Source organism: Anabas testudineus, chromosome 12, assembly GCF_900324465.2.
Source record: "Anabas testudineus chromosome 12, fAnaTes1.2, whole genome shotgun sequence".
NCBI classification, from domain to species: domain Eukaryota; kingdom Metazoa; phylum Chordata; class Actinopteri; order Anabantiformes; family Anabantidae; genus Anabas; species Anabas testudineus.
This window is the reverse complement of record NC_046621.1, coordinates 2,988,896-3,009,028: the sequence shown is the minus strand read 5'-3', so window position 1 is coordinate 3,009,028 and position 20,133 is coordinate 2,988,896. Positions and strand designations below refer to the sequence as shown.

At 40.3% G+C, this 20,133-nt stretch overlaps 1 protein-coding gene across 4 annotated transcripts in view; it reads right to left on the bottom strand.

Annotated features, from left to right (window-relative positions):
- The window catches only part of pde8b (phosphodiesterase 8B), a 38,300-nt gene extending 22,079 nt beyond the window's left edge, over positions 1-16,221 (bottom strand). Inside the window, exons 1-3 of one of the 4 annotated variants that reach the window (XM_026353938.1) lie at positions 12,914-13,709; positions 12,245-12,777; positions 1,719-1,775 (exon numbers count right to left, since the gene is read on the bottom strand). In XM_026353938.1, coding sequence (XP_026209723.1) covers positions 1,719-1,775; positions 12,245-12,526 — 339 coding nt within the window. In that variant the 5' untranslated portion in view covers positions 12,527-12,777; positions 12,914-13,709. Of the gene's footprint in view, positions 1-1,718; positions 1,776-1,883; positions 4,798-12,244; positions 12,778-12,913; positions 13,710-15,977 lie in introns of those variants that run through there. The other 3 variants (XM_026353939.1, XM_026353937.1, XM_026353940.1) reach the window with 3 other exon arrangements.
- Positions 16,222-20,133: the final 3,912 nt, after the last annotated feature.

The window sequence follows — 20,133 nt, the reverse complement described above, 5'->3', positions numbered from 1 at the left end:
ATAAACAAGCACCTAATAAAGCAGCTGATTCCTGAGGTAAGAACTGCCAGAACAGAGGAATGCTTTGTGGTACCTGCATCCCAACCAGCTGACAACCTCCAGGAGCTCTTTGTTACATAAGGGCAAATCTGACTAACACATGGCCTAATCCCCAACCAGAGGAGGATGAGCGCAGACAATCCAGGAGTCAACCCTAACTCACCTTGCAATATTCCCAGGTTCTTCACATGCAAGATGAGATCTCAACAGGATAAAGGCAAGACTAAGTGTCTGCAGACAGTTTGACACAGACACTTAACCTTCACGCAAATATAAGATCATCTTAAAGCGATAAATGTGCAAATAGATCCTAGAAAATCCATCCACATTCTGTTTTTATACAATTAAAGTAAAGTTTTCTTTAAAGGGTAAGTTCACAATTTCATTGTACAAAAGAATAATGTTGAACTCAAACTGTTCTTTCCCCCTTTTCACTTCAAACATGAGAAATGACTGCAGCAAATAAACATTCAGTCATGTGACTTTTATTTTAACGCAGAAACAGAAACATAGTGATTACGTAAGTAGCTTATCCTCCTTTAATACAAGACAAGTAGTGGAACATATGTAAGATAGTTCCTTCCAACATACTGCAAGTGTACTGTTACCACTAGAGATTCTACACTATTCAATTACAGTAGCAAGAAAAAGTATGTGAACCCTTCATACTTTTCTGCATGAATTTGTCATAAAACATGATTCGAGTCATCTAAGTCCAGAATATTAACAAAAATAATGTGAAAAATAATAGAAAAAACAAACAAAAAAAAAAATCAGATCTTTCCTGTTTTTATTGATAACAACCATAAAAACCTCATAGTGCAAGTGGAAAAAGTCTGAATTGATAACTGGTCAATGTCCTGTTGCATCACTCAACGTCTACAGAGTTTCAGCTGACGTACGTTCTCACATTAGTCTAAAGAAATTTTTGCCAAAAAAAAAAAAAAAATGCAGTGTTGTGTGGTTGTGTGCGGCTTCATTTGTTGTTGTTTCTTTACCTCATTGATGGGTGTTTGTTTTGCTCTTGGGGTCATTTTGACTGAACCCACTTCTTGGTAGAGTAGCCACACAAGTGTCTCCATCTGTAGATTGTTTAACTGTAGACTGGTGAATTTCTAAAGTATTTGACATCACTTTGTAACCCTTTGTTTTTTAACTTTTTCCACTCGCACTGTGTGTTTTTTATTGTTTTTCTTAATAAAGACATGACAGACATTGTGTCATCATTTTAGGCACATTATATTTGTTAATACTCTCGACATGTTAGTAGTAATAGAGTAAGCAGATGTTTTGGCAGCATAAGTGAGAATTAGCGCAACTGTGACTAAGTAAAAACTCAGTTATTTTTTATTAGTTATGTAAAGATAACTATTCTTTTTGGTGTTAGACTAAATAAATAAATAAATAAACTGGTGCTTCTTGTACTATTCAATTTTCAATTCAATTTTATTTGTATAGCGCCAATTTACAACAGAAGTTATCTCAAGGCACTTTACAGTGTAAGGTTTAAGACCTTACAGAAAATATTTATACAAAATATTAGAGAAAACCCAACAATCCCATTTGAGCAAGCTACTAATCCTCTGTTATTTAAGATGCAACCTTTTAACAGTGAATCTCTGAAACATTGTTGGTGAATGATGTGAATCCAGCTGTTACAAAGTCTGTTTTACTCTTACCTGAATTGGCTCTTGAGTCAGTCTCATTGGTCCGACACATTCTTCTGTAGCTGAAACCTGCAGGCAACAGATGAGAACGTGTGAATGACTGTTTCAAACTGAGCACATCACACACACACACACACACACACACACAGAGCAAAAGGAGCTGTGAACACTTCTTACCATTTTACCATTGATGTCCAGAAGCATATTGGCATATTGGTTTTCCTTGCACAGTTTTAAAAGTCCATAGAGCAAAAAGACAAACTAGGTAGATACAGGCTCCTACAACAACTAATATCCGTGCATTTTAGTTCTTTACTTCAGATTGTGTGATCGCCTCTCCTACTCTCGACTTGGATATTTACATGTAGCATAAACACCCTATAATGGAACTGTCCGCTGCAAACCTCTTTAGAAGGTATTAGGAGCCAGCCACAGATTGAACTCACAGGTTTACTTGCATAATCCTGCTGCAGGAGGATCACACACACTGTGCTTTATATGTGTGTGCTTTTGCAGCTAGTCTGGGCAGCTTCAACAGGCATCTTAAACACATGCGTCATTCTGGTGTGAATAAGCAACTCAGCTACATGTGCATCCTTTGAGCATATGCAGGAACACACATGCTTACACCACACTGAAGATACACAGTGAATCAGCTGTGCACCATACCATACTGTGCATTAGCTGCGCGTGTCATGCCCAGAAAATAACCATCAATTATTTTTGAGCAAATTTGGAGTCACTTTTTTAATTGAAATGTTTTTGTTAAAATGAAAAAACACACACACTCATCACCTGCAGGGGAATGTTCCAGATTAAAATCTCTCCAGCTAAAGAGGAGTACCTGTGAGGTATCCACAAAAACAGAGGAGAGATACAGAAAGAGGGGGAGGGGGATTACAGCTCATAATAATGCATGCTACACACAAACTCTACTCCCAGTCATAGAGAAGCTGCATGACTAAAGCAGGGAGGTAAACAGGACTTTGTGACTCAACCATCCATCATTACAGTATTATTTGTCAGTGGTAATTAGGCTTAAAAGTGGACACACTGCAACCCACAGGTAGTCTCAACTAGCCACCGGCAACCACTAACTAACCGCTAGCGTCAGCAAGAGCTTTAGGGTGATACACTACGAATTTCAATAGGCTGAAAAAAAATAATAAAAAGACCATAAGTTTTGCATGATGCACCCATTAAAACAGCATAACTCATCTCTAGTGCAGAGGTGTGTGGTTTTCCTGCCAATCCAAAACAAAGACAGGTCTGCCTGAATTTCCTCTACTGCCATAAATAACAGCCATAAAGGAGCCACAGCACTGCTGAAGCATCACGAGAGCACAGTTTAGCAGGTGTGTGAAGGGCATTTATGGTGTTAATGCAAGCAAAACAATTCCTGGAGCTGCTTTAGAGTAAAAGTGAAGACAAGTGATTGTTTCCTTTACTGTGAAGTAACAGAAGAAACCTGGAGGACCTAACCGCTTATCATAAATAGGTAAAGTTAAAGATTAAAAACAAGCAAATGACTACAAACAACATGTTTATGATCAAGTCACACAAGCCACAAAGCCTGCAGAGGAAGGAGGTCGGTGTGGTTGTGTGGGTCAAAAAGCAAAACACTGACAAGGAGATCATTCCCTGATATTAACTAACTAAGAATTACAACCAAAACAAATACACTTTGACCTAAACACACAAAACCTGAGCACTGAGACACAAGGACATAATGAGAAAATGCATTGTCAGTGCTTTATCGTTAGATATTTATACAAGCTATAAAAGCAAATCCAAACTACATATAGCATAGTGTCATTTAATTTGGAAGACCTGTGGTTCATTTAAATGTGTGAAGCTGCCATAGAAATGTATTATAGTGTACAACAGGTGACACATGGACCAGGGAGGGTGCATGGAATTAAGAACCATGAAGAAGCTGAACGATGCATAACATCAGTCTGATTGTTTACGAACAGATTTGCAGGACACAGTTGTTTATATATACATATAAAGAGGTTCTTGGAAAGAGGAGCTGGAGTCACTTTCGTGTTGATTATGGTAAAGTCCGAAAAAAAAAAAAAGGTCAGTCCAGTACTGAAGTAGATATCTACAGGGTGCAGCTTGGGGGTCTGGGGACTGTAAGATTTTAGGCTGCTCCAGTGATAAAAGAAGCACAGACTCCAAATACATCAGTGGGGTTAAGGGTTGGCCTAATGAGAAAATGAATGATTTGGTTTTACTTGAGGACGACTCAGCCAGATGTGAAACAGAACAGGAAGGAAGGCAGCAGAAATGGGTTCTCTCAAGAATCACTGCTGCGGAAACATTTTGGAGAGAGATCAGTCAGTCGAGTTAGAAGATGATGGAGGATGTGCTGGGCGAAGTTGTCAAAGGACTAGTCTCCTTACAGTAAGTGACAACATCCTCGTGGAAAGACAGAGACAAGAGCCTTTGAGAGGCGAGACAGCAGTTTATTCATAAGGATTTAGACAAGAGGAAGGTGAGGAACGACAACAGAGAAGGTAAAAGAGATAAAGTGGACAGAAGTCAGTCATCTTGGAGAAAGAGGACAGAGCCAAGTGGAGAGAGTGAAGAGAATAAAGAAAGAATATAAGCATTAAACCGCAGTGAAACACCTTTGAGATTATACTTCATCATTAAAAAGACCAAACACACACAAACCAGATAAAGTACCACTTTAACCAGTCACTAAAAACTAAAACCATCACTGAATGGAAACTAGGATCATGGAGGACGATTAAAAGAAAAGCTGCTAATAAGTCGTACATTTGTAGTAGTTTAGCTTTGAGCTTGAGCTCCAACTGTTTTACTCCTATTTTAAGAAAGTGCCACCATTAAAGCAAAACCAAAATAAATCTTAGAGGCTCCTGTTTGTAAAGTACTCATGGTTGTAGAGACAAATGTCAGAAGATCACTTTAATAATGAATAGAATTTAAAACCTGGAGTCATTTGTGTGACTTCTAGGCGGATTTACAGATGTTTATTTGCTTTGTACGTCAGAAATAGTGAATATCTTAGCAAGTGTAAGTTTCAGTGAAACTAAAAATCTGTCTGCATGTTCCGATTTGACCAAGCTGTGCGTCACAGCCTCTGCTGCAGCTGTAACTCTGGACCGTGCTGACGGTTTGTTGGACCAAACTACAATAATGAACTTCTCAATTTTAAAACCAAAACCATACAACTGCCCCTCTCCACTTCACGCTATACTATCCCTGTACCTCATCTCAAATTCCTCCACACCCCCGACTTCTATCTTTAATTACTTACTTGCTAAAAGCTTCTCCTGCTCTGGAGCCGCCTTCATCTTGGAGCCATTTCAGCTGATTCTATTGTCTTTGTTTTAGTGAAGCACACGTTGGCTTTGAAAGGTGCTGTATAAATAAATCCCTACTTACTGGGACTCAGGTACGTACATCATGTCTTTGCATATACTGCATTCACATTGTTATGACAGAGATTAAACATGTTTTCATCGTGGAGGCCTGCACCATCATTTCACTGCAAATATAATAGTGCAGTTTATTCCTCACAATGCAATTAACTTAACAAAGTTACAGTATGTTTAATGTAATCTTTTGAAGGTGTTTTCACTGTTTCCAGTAATTGCAGATTATGGAAACGACAAGTCGGTTTACATTATGGCTGCAGAACTGAAAGAGTTGTTTACACTTCCAGGCCAATGTCTAATCATCTTGAGTAAGTGACAAAGAGAGGTGTATTTCTCATCTCGACTTGACCTTGCGTGCGTCTCTTACTCTGAAACTCAGCAGACTGTTTAGGAATCAGAGATGACACAGAGTGACGTTATGAACTTCCGAGCACTGCTAAATCTCCTGCTGATCTTATGCCTATGCATTATGTCACTTTCATCCATATCTCATCTAACAGAAAAGAGTTATTTGATTTATTGTGGATAATGCCAGATAAATACTAAGCAATTGGCTTTCGTATCAGATATTAGTCATCGCTGCCTTGGTGTTTATATGAATTACAGTCCTTGCCACAAGGCTGCAGTGGCCTTCTGTAGAGCCTAGATGGACTTGAGGTCAGGATCAGTCTGCACAGTGCTACAGTTATCATATTTCTTATCCCTTAGACGTGATAAACCTTCACTGATCAGCTGATATTTTTACTTTGTCATGTGTGCAAGCTTCTTCACTGCAGTGCTCAGATTTGATGACCGTGCTACCAATAATAGCACTTTCTATTGTGCCTTATTAGATTATGTGCAGTTCTTATCGTTAGAATTTAATGGATCTAGAAATAGCACCGTCATTCAGTCATTTGGTCCAAGTGAACTCAGTGGATTGCTATGAAATTGTGTAAACTAGGAACTTATGGTCTCTAGTGGATCAAGTCGACTGACTGTGAATGGTGATCTACTACCACTAGCTTTTCCTCCAGCACCACTGACAGGTCAAAATGTCACAACAACTACCTGACAGATACAGCTACAAAATGCTGTAATGAAGCTAAACAAAAGTTCAATCAGGAAGACACTCTTCTGTGAACAATCGTCTTCCTGTGCCTCTTCTAATTTAACTAACATTCAAGGTCCCCAGATGACTCATCCGTCCCTGGGGCTCCCAGACATTTCCTCTAGCATGGAATCAACAACTGAAATTCAGTTTAGACATTCATGTTATGTACAGGATGAATTGTAATAACTTGTCTTTTCATCTGGTTTCCATAATCAGGTCAGATTTGTTCTATACTTTGGTTTGTGATCAAATACCTGCAGTCTTGTACATTTCTACTTTAGTGCCAATTCCCATGTTAAAACTCAGTCTTAAAACTAAGACGACTAACAAGGTAAACATCAGCATCTTAGCCTCAGCATTTAGCTCAAAGCACTGCTGCCATCAACCTCACAGCATTTAATCACATGGACTGCAGAGTCTCGATTGCACAAAATCGTGAACACCAGTGTGTTTCAGATGCAATAAAGTCCCGACCTGCCCACTTTATTCTCTTCTGGTTGTCTGTGTATAACAGAGAGATGCTTTTGCTCATTCACTTATGACTCATACTCTCTTTTTTTGAATGACCATACATCTATGCAGTTTGTTACTGGCCGCCATTTCCCAGTGGTCCTGCATTAATCTCGTCTGGAATTCTGCAACATCCCGATTAGTCTCATTCAGGCTCTACGGCACAGAACGTACCCCGATTTCCGAAGTGCATGGAAACATAACATGACAAGCATGATAAAAATTCAGTCTGTGTTTCAATGAGACAACATGAATGTAAACACACACCTACAGGAACTTCTTCTCATGTAAACATTTGCCCCTGTCCAACATCCAAACTATTTTTCACTGTGCAGTCTGGATGACATTCCTGCTCTCACACCCCCACTCTTCCATTCAAGCTCATACCAAGTCCGCACTAAGTTGGCTGAAGTCACTCAGTATTTAGAACAACATGCATCCTCACTGGTGTTCTCAGGTCAGGGTCTCTGTACACACTGAAATCATAAATAGATGCAGAAAAACCTCTCACGACACATAAAAGCTCCACGATTTCCACTGCTGTGCTCCATGTGTCTCAATGAAACTCACAAATCACATGTTCTCATTTACCAATATCTCAGACATGTCAACAAACAAAACTCTAGACATCTACTGCAACTTCAGCTTCACTGGGAACCAGTTTAACTGGTATTCCTGGGCATGAGCTGTTGACCAAACCATTATTTAATGTTGTTGATTGACAAAATACACTGTCAATGATGATAACACCTGTATTTTGTGTCTGGCTTAACTGAGCTTAAGAAAGTGAGTAGTTTTTTGCTGGCTGCAGAGTCTCTGGACTGAACATCCAATAAAACATAATTCATGCTGTTTAATGAGCTGCTTGAACTGGGATTCAGGGATTTCACGTCTCTTTACTTTGCTAACTTTACAAAATCATAAAAATATACTCAAATGCAAATATAACAAACAAAATGAAGACAACAACAAAGTGCTTCTCCTCACAGTCATAAGGAAGAGAAGATCTGCAAACTGGCTGTGTAAGGCCTGAGCTCAGCCTCTTATCAGTTCAGGTGTTCCTTGTTAGATTGAGTTTGGGTGCTGCCCACTTCTGACCATCACTGACATTTGAAATGATTTCTACAGAGGGGCTTAAAGACAACAGAAAACTGTGTGCCTTCTTTATCCTACAGGTACAGGGCTCATGAGGTCTGTGCAACATATACTGGTATTTTCCAAAAGCTAATTTTCTTATGTTCACATAAAGAAAGTTACAGAATGTACACTCTGCAGGAAAAACCTGCAACAAGTGAGTATTTAATACTGAGGTTAGTTAGTTAGTGTACATTTATTAGTTATTTAAACTAAAATGTGCAAAACAAACCTCAAGAGTAAAACAACAAGAACTCATAGATCTGAGATCTTTGCTTTCAAAACATATGCGCTAGAATCAGCATGTTTCCTTCAGGAGTTTGTCACTGTACAGTTTTCCTGTGAGATACAAACAACCCAGACTTTGATCAACGAACGTCACACGTCCACATCATAACATCAGTGTTTTGTGTTGCTATTTGTTGCTGACTTGCAACCTCATGTTTTCATGCATACAGTGTTGTGGAGGCTACTTTGAGCTAGCGTTGCAAGCTCCCAAAATCTAGTTTAGGTAACTGAGTAGTAGTAGTTCAAAATTACAAACAACTATAACTGAACATAGTAGAAAAACACCCCACTGTTCATGGAGAAGTGCAGGATTGTACACATCAAACATCAGGCAGAAACTAGAGTCCAAGTGGGGGTTTTGCACCAGGCGGGATCATCCAGTTAGGAACAGTACGTAACTGAACACATCTGTTAATCTGTAACAGCTGTTAATAAATAACAATAATCAATACGTATGACCAAAGTGACACCTCTTTAGTTTCACAAACTCCGATTCAACAACATCTGATTCAAACTATTTTTCACAGGTGAGCTGACAATTCCTGGAAACCCGAGACCCGAACCTGTCCTAAACCAAACAACCCCACCTCTGTTTGTAGCTACACATGTTAACTACACAAAAAATGACTAAAAAGTGACTTTAATCACTGTGCAAATATACATCTACTACCAGCACACTACTGCAAAAAAAAAAGGTAAACTACTAGTTCAAACATGTACTTTACTGCTCCCCAGTGCTGCCCATCATCACCATTCCTTGCATTATCATTCTAGTATTAGTAGTATCTGATTAAAGTGGAGCACCTGGTAAAGTATTTCTTTTTCAGAACACAGAACTGACAATGCTGAGAAAGTGCTAATTCAGGCTCTCGTCTTTCTATTCTTAAGTCGGTGACTGTGCGAGACACCCTGAAGAGATCTCTGTACAGGCCAGCAGCATCAGCTCCTTCACATGTGACTGTTCACACCGCTGCTGCACTGACTGGAGGGGTAAACAAATGACTCGTGTATATAAACATGCACACACACGAACACACATGGGACTGTGATCCACACCATGACAGATTAAAAAATCCTGCAGGGAAAGGCAGATGGTTTTCATAATAAATGGTATCATTGATCGTCTCTTCAGTCCTCAGAGACAGAGGGGGACCGAGGGAGAGGAAAGAAACAGCTGACAAACCAACACACACACTATCGGCACCGACCGAAACCCATTAGACAAATGTACAGAAGATATGAAACTAGAGACTGAAATATTATCACCCCGTTTGGATCACTACTTATTTTCATTCAACTCTTAGCGAGCCCGTTTTCTTCCATATTATTTTAACAGTCTTTAAATGTTATATATCACTGTTACAAAAAACTTTTAGAATAAATCTAGTTTTAGTTTGTAAAATCTCCTCCATGCCTGAGCGGGTTAATCTGTTCTGAGGGTATGAAGACAGTCATCTGCTGCACTACTTCTTAACAAAACAAAGTTATATCCTCTAGGGTGCGATTATAAATATAAAAAAGTATCTGTTCACATGCTCCCCCATGAGAGGAATCCACCAACAAGTGAAAAGCACACATAAAATACGACAGGACGTGTACACATCTCCACAAGTTTACGATGTTCACGGTGGATTTTGGATTTGCCAAACGTTGATTGAAAACAGCTGAACAAGACAGTGCGTCTGTGTCGCCTTCATGTTTTCACGCCATAACTTCTTCACACTCATTTGGTTCACTAACTTAAGAAATGAGAAATGTCATAAGCTATTACATAAAAACGAAGTGGGTTTGAGTGTTTTCTTTGTCACGGTGATAGAATATCTGTCGGCACCAACTTCCTTATGAAGGCTCTGCAGAGGAAGACAGAGAGGTGCAGAAAAGTTAGAGCACAGTGAGCGAGTTATTTGCTTTTTAGCTTATTAATTTAGGTCCTAGCTCCCACTGTGAATGTAATGAGCTGCCCAGTGATCCTTAATAAGTAACTCAATGCCTACTTTGTGACTACAAAGACATTAATATCCAACTGAATTGGAAAAACAGAGTTTGTCAAACCTCAGTGCCCTATGGAGGCATCGTGGCTGCTCTTTATTAGCAGCAGACCTGCCGGTGATAAACACCATCCAGTGTGAGGGACATCATCGAAATGATCACATGATCCTTGAACTTTTAGCACCTTGACGCACACGTTCTGTTGCTTAACAACTAAGTGACCGGCCGCACATTTGTGCTCATTTGACAGCGTATTGTGTTTCTGGAAACCTTTGTCTGAGGGTGAACTGCAGGACTGAACTTAGAGATAATAAACAATAGACTGTAAACAGTCTTTTGTTGTAACACACAGACTAGAGGCTATACTGACTCTCGAGAGATCTGATAGAGAAATGCAAACAAAGCATTTCTGGGAAAACTTCACCTACCTCTAAGGTGCACGGAGAAGGGTCACAACCCTACGAGCAGCTGTTATTCATACAGCACGTTTTAATGGTGACACTTCACTTGGACACAAAACTATAACATTTACTTTACAGGAAGAAGTACTCAGATCATTTACTGAAGTAAAAGTACGGCACAGCTGGAACTCCTGCATTCAGAAAGTTACTTTTCTTTAACACTTTCTGCAGAGTTGAAGACCTGTTGTGGTGGAAACCAGCTGGTGTTTTAACCAATAAGCATCATTAGAATAAAAACTTATGATATGAATCCTCGGCCTGGCTGAGAGCGCTCTCTGTTCACAATCTAAGAATGTGTTGATATTGGATTTGAGTTGATTTATTGGTACAATATTGTGTTTGTCACTTTAACAATGGAGCTTGTTCATTTGTTACACGCTGTTTTAATGATCATATGTCTAATAATTTGAATTACTTTACGTACTGCTGGGTAGATTTATTGCAACTCGTAACATTGCAACACTAATAAACACTTTAAAAAGTCCTTCCACGTACATGACAGTGATATAAACAACTTTGTTCAGCCCGTCAGATCAGCTGCTTTTTATTAATGAACCTCTGAGTGTGATACCACTCCTGTTATATTACATACACCTTTTAAAACAAGGTAACATGCTGCCTGCATCAGGTCTTTTACCAACTCAACCACTGTGCTCCATTAACTTATCATCTCTGCAGCAGGGAGGGGCTGACAGACAGTGAAAGAGAGGAAGCTGACTGAGCTACTGTACAGTGAGTTATAATCTAACCGTCTCCTCTGATAACACACAGACTGACAATAAAAGGCCTCCTCACAGAGCAGGCAACTGGCAAAGGCCATCCACGTACAGGCGGTCGCTTAGGGCGCCAAGTGCTGAAGGGGGCGCTGCTGCAAGCCATCAATAAATAAATAAATAAATAAATAAAATAAAAGTAATATTTTTCAGGCCTATCCAGTGGGTCTCATGAATTGATTGACATGATCCTCAACCTGTCCTGCACCGTGCACTGCGGAAGAGGGGGAGGGACGACTTGTCAGTGCGCATCTCAGGTATCGGTTTATCACATTGATACTGTGATAGTGAGAAGGCCCCCTGACCCTCAGGTGTGGCTTTCAGAAAAGCAGTAGGACTAGAGGTATGTCATCTTTTCTAACATTAAAACATGCTGTTTGCTGCTGCTGCTGCTTGTCATTTGCCCCAGCGTTGCCAACTTGGCGACTTTCCAAAACCACTTGGAGACTTTTCCTGGTGTTTTGGAGACTCTCTCACGTTACTGTCCCCACCGAGCAGCGGCTGCTACCTGAGCCCCTCCCCCGTCCCGAAGCGCTGACAGGCGGCCAGTGTCACAGCTGCAGTCGGAGCAGAGAGGAGACCCACACCGCCGCGTCCAAGCTGGATCGTGCGTGCGCAAAGCCGCCGCCGATCCCGCCCTGGCTACAGAGCAGGATGTAAATGTGGAAGTTTCTTTACTGTCATCATAAAATAATTCACGGCCACATGCACACACCATCCTCTGTGGCACATGAGCTAAACATCCAGCTAGTCAGCGCATCGTGTCCCAGTCTGTGCTGGACGCTCATAAATACAGAAAGGAGTGGGATTCAAACCTAGAGGGGGGGTGGACGTAGAGCTAGCCGTTCAGTTTGCTCCACTCCACTGCACTGCACTGTACCTTGACGCTGGTGTGGCTGGTCTGCGTCTCGGCCTCGATGCAGATGTGTCCACCGCTGTTCTCTTTGCGATCCCGGTGCGAGTTGTTGCGCGAGTGCCGGCTCTGGTAGGTGATGACGGAGGGGATGGTCTCGGCCGCATCGGTCTTGATGAAGAGCCCGTGGAGCGTGGCCGCGGTGCCCTGAGAGATGGTGGTGGTCTGGTGGGGGGAGTTGGATTCGTCTGAGTCTCGGCAGTAGATCACCCCGCTCTGAGAGACGTGGATACTGGGAGCGCAGCCCATACCTCAGCGACGCGCCTCCGGAATCAGATCCCAGATAATAAACACCGGCACTTGGGTACCACCTTCCCGTCGTCCACAGCTGCCTGCACACAGGCTGCTGTTTTCTCCGGGCATCGGCTGCGGGCTCAGATCGCTCTCTCCTCCACACACCTCCGTTTGAGCACTTCCAGGGAGGGAAACGCGAGGTATCGACGATAATTCATGCGTCCCATGAATCCGGTTCGTCCTCAGCCTCCGCTATTGAAGGATCCCTGAATTCGACATCATATTTAGACACAGCGTGCGTGAGGCTATAATCTAAACCCTGCTAATGGCCTGTACCACCCGCTGACGCACGTATGAAATGACCCGGACTAATGAATACAATTAATAAATGGACTAAACCACCTGGCTGCGCTTCATCACCTCTTGCTTCACATCCGGCTTCGTGGATCTCCGCTCATCTTCGGCGACATGTTCGCGTTCGAGGCCCACGGAGAGAAACTGGCTTCATGAAATCTCTTCTGTCTCTACTTTAGTTATTTAGCTTGCCGATCATTGGCCGTGGTCCACCCCCATCACCCCCACCCCTTTCTCTCTCTACATCACACTGACATTATATCACTTCTATCTCTCCACCTCGACCCTCTCCTCTCCCCGGAGGTCATGCCCTGACTCCAGGGGTCAGTTAAAGCCTCACTATGCTGAATTATACAGGATGCCATCAAAGTAATGGAGGCTTGATGAAAAACCACTTACTGACTCAACCTTCTCCTTCTGTTTATGTGTTATTTACATTCATGATACAGTGCAGCTCTCAGGCGTTGGCATGAAGGCTCACAAAGTGATTCAGGCTGACCTTTGACATCTGACCTTTGGCATCATGCTATGGAAGTGAGACAACAGCACTGAGAATATGAACTATAATGATGAAAATAGTCACTAATTATTTGTTTTAGTTCAAAACACTAAGATAATAAAAAACATCCTCAAGTGAGAATCTGAAACCAAATAATGTTGAAAAATGAATGAATTAAACGATTAATCAACCAACCAGATGAATTGTCCTGTAAACTAAAGGTACCTGGTACCACATACTAGAAATCAGTTTAAATTTGCAGCTTGCATGAGTTTATTAATGTATTTATGCTTTAACGTTCTTTTTTCCACGTCGCATCAAGAAGGTAGATGCACATGCAGGAATAAATCACTTAATCATATAAAAAAAATAAGAAACAGAAATAAAATAGGCCTATATCAACAAGTTTGGCTCTGTAATGGGCAAATAAAACACTACTAATGATAAATTAACAGATAAACAACATAAATGTGTATAATCTTGGTCAAACACATAATAGCAGCACTTAGACCTAGAAATTTAACTATTTTATTGTTCATTAACTTCATTAGGCTAAAGAAAAACACCCAGCGGGTAGTTTAGTGTTTTTCTTGCTGCTGTCACCAATTTTGTTTAGTGTAACCCTGAAACAAACAGCTGCACATAAAGGTTATTAGGATATAACGTCCACCAACACACATTTACCCTCCTGACTTATCTATGAAGCCGTTTTCAGTGTTTAAAAAGCTTTAATAGGGATAAAGTTTGGTATGTTCTGACTTTAGATGATGTGTGAATTATCTAGTATGTATACTGAAAACAGTTAAATATCCAATCTCCACAGCAAAGAGGAGCACGATTACACTGCATGTACAGTGGGAGCAGGTCGGGCCTGTATATAACCGATTTACTAAGTAAAAGAGGAAAAGCTGCATTAAGTGTTGCACTAATAAAGGAGAGTTACTCTTGGTAGAGTACTTGTACTTTTACTCTGCTAGAGTCCAGAGGGTATGAGTCTCTGTACAGATGAACTTGGTCGATACAGTAGAAGTGACTGTTACTGATTAAACAACAGTTCAGATTAACAACAACATTAAAATGCTGCAGAAAAGTAGTGCAGTACATGACTGCAGTCATTCTGCCAGCGGTGAAAAGTAACTAGTACTTTAAGTACATGTACTTCACTGCTGTACTAGAGTACAATTGAAGTATTTCTACTTTGTGTGTATCCATTTTGTGCTACTTCATACTTTGAATACAGTTTAAAAGGCGCAGTACACTTTTACTTCATTACATGTATTTGTTAACCTTATTATCAGTTATATTCTAAGTCTTGTTACTTTTCAGAATGGGATTAATGATTCAAAACACACATCATGACTTTGACTGAACTACCCAGCAGTACATGAAGTAACTCACATTATAAATATTAGATTCACATCGTCTGATCATCTGAACGGCACATGAAGGTGGTACAGTGTGTTAAAGAGTACTTAATGCATAATTATATGAAATGAGCCAATCTGAATAAAGAGTTCTTTTACTTTTAAGAGAGTATTTATCTCATTGTGGGATTCATTGCTACATATTGATTGATATCCAAGTACTTATTCCACCACTTCAGTAAGTACTTTTGATACTGCTTATATGTTTTCTGTGAACAATATTATCAATCCAGGATTTTTACCTTTAATAAAGTGTCGTGCATCAAACCGTTTAAATTTACTGTAATACTAAACCTTCTCGTGTGTAAACCTGCTTTTCGAACATCACCGAACGTTCTCTGGATCCTTCTCAGAGACACTCGTTCACTTTACTGGAAGTTACAAACCTGCCCATCACACGTCTCTAAGGTAAATCCAGAAAGCACGAATTCACACATGCACGTCTTCTTGTTTTAAGATGAGCTCAGTGTGAAACTCAAACATCACTGAGTAGAAAACAGAGGGCAGCACAGTGAAGTCAAATACAACGAACCAACACCTTCTTGACTGGAGGGAGACTTTAAACTTTTGTGTTTGCCTGTGTACAACCTCAGATCCTGCTCATCAGACCCAGCACTAGTCAGTGATGTTCAGTTGGGAATGTAGAGCGCCCCCTGGTGGCAGGCCTCACACAGTGTTTAACAGTAGATCAACACTTTATTACAGCACAGCAATCAGCAAGTTTATACTCCTCAAATATCAGGTGACCCTGATGTCCACATGTGCATCTATCGCCACAGTCTGCGCATATTTAGGCTTCTGCGTCATTTTTAAAACCTGGCAGCAAAATGTCAAATAAATAAATGCTGTCAACAACTAGAATGAACCAAAAGGTGCACGACGAGGTGTAAAGACCTCCTGCTTAAGAGTTTGGACTTTTAACGACATATGTCTCAGTGTAAAGAGCTGGAGGTTGGAGAGAAGGACTGTTGACGAGTGGCCTGAGAAATAAAAGATTAAAACTATTAAAAGAAAATTCTGTGGAACAACTTTTCTTAGAGATAAAAAGTCGCCGATTTGTTTGTTTACTTTCATTTTTGGCTCATTAATGAGTAATATTTTTAATATAAAGCCAGATGTGCGACTCATTCAAATAATTCGATGCATTAAATGGTTAAAATACACTTTTAAATCAGCACTGAGCTCCTACCTTCCGTGGTCCATTGGGAAATAAGGCACTTTCCTGTGTTGAGAGTCCACTCATGTCTTTGTCCTTCAGTGGAAAATCTAAATAACGCGGGATCTAATACTACACCGTTCACAGTATAAATACATGGGTAATACTGCATCTGATGGCCCAGTGAGTAGCTGCCGATTTACGCGCGGTGGATAGTTCGGTGTCGGCCTCTGAACTTTACAACCTCCTCGGTTCAGACTTCACCGGCAGGCTGCTCGGTGTCCGTGCGGCCCTAGTGTCCTCACCGTGCGTCAGGAGCAACAAGAGACGCACGGTGGATGGAGCAGCAAAAAGATTTTTAACTGAGCACAAGTACCACTGTAAAGTAAAAACACTGGGATGTAACTGGAAGAGCTGCATTCAAATTAATTTTACTTTAATTGTTAACACATACTTTAAGTACATTTACTCAAGTACTGTACCAACCAGTCAACAATACTCAAGTAGTTCAGTATTCATGCTATATTTTCACTCCTCTTTCAAACGCAGTACTTTTATTTACTATGACCTGTGTATTAATTTTAATGTTTTAATGTATTTGACCAACATGAGTATTTTTAAGTTACTTCACATAAATAAGAGACTAAAGTAGTTCCACCACTGAACATGAATGGATGGTAAATTATTACCATCAGAGCTGAAGAGTGAGACAACGGCCCCTGGGTAAAGACGGATAACATTTCCCACACCCCTACACCTATAAGACGACATATAGGGCAGCACTTCATAGTTCTGTTGTAGTTGTCTGTGTCATTGTGATTGTTTTGATTCTTCTTTGGTCATTCTGCGCCTTTATCGTCTTTTTCTTAACATTTTTTGCTCCTTCATCCATTCGTTATCCTGACTGCTTCATCATTTAACACAGGCTTTCCCAGCTATCGTGGAGCGAGATATTTGTGCTTATTTTGTATAGTCATTTGTCTTTTCTGTTATTGTTTTATAAGCATTGCATCATTTTTACATATTTATGGTTATTATAACTCTCTAATAAAAAAGTTCTGTGTGATTATTGTACATCATACAGTAAAAATGTGTAAAAACATGATTACAACTGCTTGAAGATTGAATTCTGACAGGTAGAGACAAACAGTTCATCTACATCTATTGTTTCATGATATGTAACTGCACATGAAATAATCGTGTGGCTGTAAAGACCAGCAGCAGAGTTTTCACCTGACACGTCACAGAGTGCACTTAGGATCCTAAGTCTTAGGATCCTAAGTCTCATCATCTTCTCTCACAGACCCTTGTTGAGGTTAGTTACTAGTGCCCATTGGTAGAAGTCAGGGTGGTGGTATGGTGATGAAGGGCTGCTATAAATATCTCGATTGCTGAGAAGCTGCATTTGAAGCTTTTCATGAGACGCACATGAAGACACATTGTCAACAAAGAGGTTTTCACTGTGCAGCCTTTCCTCCTGAAGCACGCCAGTCGTAGCAGATGTTTCACAGCCACACTACAACCCAGTGGCTCCACTGCTAGGACTCACTACAAGAATGTACCTGGACAGAAGATGAGGAGATGTGGACAATGGGGGAATCATTCACCCACAAGGCATGACGAGCAAGCACAGGACAACCAGGACAAGCTGTCAGCTGCCTGGATCTAATCTAAAGAACAAAATCAAAGATATAATTTTATTTAATGTGTGAGCTATTCAAACTGTTTGAAGCTCCTCTACTCTCTTACTGAGCAGACTGAACCGAACCTTGATCGTGACTATAGTTGTGCATGTTGCGCATTTGTGGAACTAAAAGGCAGCAGCTCCCTCGCTTTTCTTTCATATAATGCTGCAGCTGACTTGAAGTGAACAATAATGGACCGTGCAGTATTTGGAAAGACTGAACAGACATGGACAGAAAGGCAGAAAGGCAGGAACTTAATTAATACACAGGCACATTTCAGGCATCCTGCAGCTTACAGACAACAATGAACAAACATAAAAACATACAAAAGCACACAGAGGTGTGGATATAGTGCAAAAGATGAAGAATGTGCATCTAATCAGTGTTAAAAGAGATAAAAATTCACTGGTTCTGCTGTTCTGTGGTGTGACAGAGAAACACAACCACATAACAGCAGGGTGCTATCAACAGAACATATTACTGTGTGAGATCAGATCCATCAACTCCCCGCTGTGGTGACTGAGTGAAGGTGCACACTGACAGATGTCTGGGACTAGACACAGTGCTGTATTTATACTGTAAATACACCAAGTTAGCAGGAGACGCGTCGGCGTACACACAACACGTGCAAAACTGATCGTTACTAAAAATAACAATGTCCAGTTTACATGGTTTCTCAGCTGTTGCAGCTCTTCTATGTTTATACGTGTACTGTTGTTATTAAGCTTTGGTCTTTTTATACTCAGAATTCACCACTTACAATCTCCAGTCTGTCTTTAAATTATACTAGCCACATTCAATGTCCTAATCTGTCAAGTCAAAATAGTGCAGGTGTTTTCAGAGAGCAGCGGGGTTGAGAGAAAATAATCTAATTCATGCTGTGATGGGCATGCTTGCTATTTTTCTTTGCCTTGTGCAGAAAAGTGTCATGTATGTGAAGTATCAGCACACAAGGTTGAAACTGTTTAACCAGAAAGATGTGTTAAACTATATGTTTAGTTTGGCCACAAAAATGCTGTTTGTTACCGGTCGTCTTCTGTTTCAGTCTGTGCGTGAACGGATTTAAAAATGTGACGAATGTTTAAATCAATGAGAAAAACTGCAATGTAAGTGATGTAAGTTTAAGTTTAAGTTTGTTCTGTACTCATGTGTTTTAAGTTTAGCTGAAGCTGGTATGAAGATTCTTCGGTCAGTTATTCTATTACTATTCTTTAGCTGCATGCCTCCTTCATAGCAGACGTGGCTTTTGTTTAATCAGAAGCTGTGTATCAGTTCTAATATTTAATCAAAGTATGAAAAGTCTACACAGGAGGTGCTCAATTTGTAGTTCATGTGCATTCTCCTCATGAGGCCAGCAGAGGGCATAAGAAGTACAGTAGGTAAGATCACTTCCATCTTTGCAACTTGTAATTTCCTCTTTCTGTGTAATGATCAAAAGCCAAGAAGGAAAAAACAAAGTGACACAGATTAAATTAGCTTGAATCAAAAGTGAAGCAGTTTCCACAGATTCAGAGCAGAAAGAGAACAACTAAAGAAAAGAGAACGTCAGAAATTATACAGTTGACTTAATGAGACGACAACATTTTCATAGAAGACAATAATGTACCTGTAATAAAACAAAAGCCACGGTTATAGTTCCTTAGTCTCACCCTGAACTGGAGACGACCGGTCTTGATCTCAACAACACTCCCTGATTAAATACAGCTCAACCTAAATTAACATAAATAAGACCAACCCCAGATGGATGGTAATCATCAAAGTTATATGTATTTTCTGTCCATTCTTCAACATGTAAAATACTTAACAACTGTTTTTTCAAAGACGCCTAAAAGCTAAAGATGCTGAATGTTCTCTCATCCCGTCTCATCCAGGAAGCTGGATTTGATTCTCTTCTGCTCAACTTGCAGGATTGTGTGGCTTACCCTGCAATGACATAAGCAGGCCTTTGTTTCTCTAAATCTGAATTATGCACGGCTGAACTGAATCCTTCTCTCACACACACACACACACACACACACACACACACACACACACACACACACACACACACACACACACACACACACACACACACACACACACACACAGTCAGTGCAGTGTCAGACTACAGCAGCTAAATGTGAACTATAATTTTGAGTTATTTGGAAAAAACTAAAACATAAATGTAGAAAAAGTAAAATTTTTGATTGAGTCTTGCTTCATGTTTCTTTCTTACACAAGTCTTCTGACAACTCTCATGCAAGATTTAGATGAGTTTCAGACATTGACTCAGACAGTCACATGACTACAGCAGGCAAAATTGACTATGTTGAAAACCAGTCAATACGAGAGGAGATTATTATCGACAGCATCAACAAATCTCCAAATGAGAAATGGCCACAATCTAAAGAAACGTGAGGACGTTACAGAGAAACTGTTTGTCATAAAAACATTGTTCACACACAGACAGCTGATAAATTTAACTTGCAACTTGTCTTTAATATATTCCGGGATGACAATCCCAG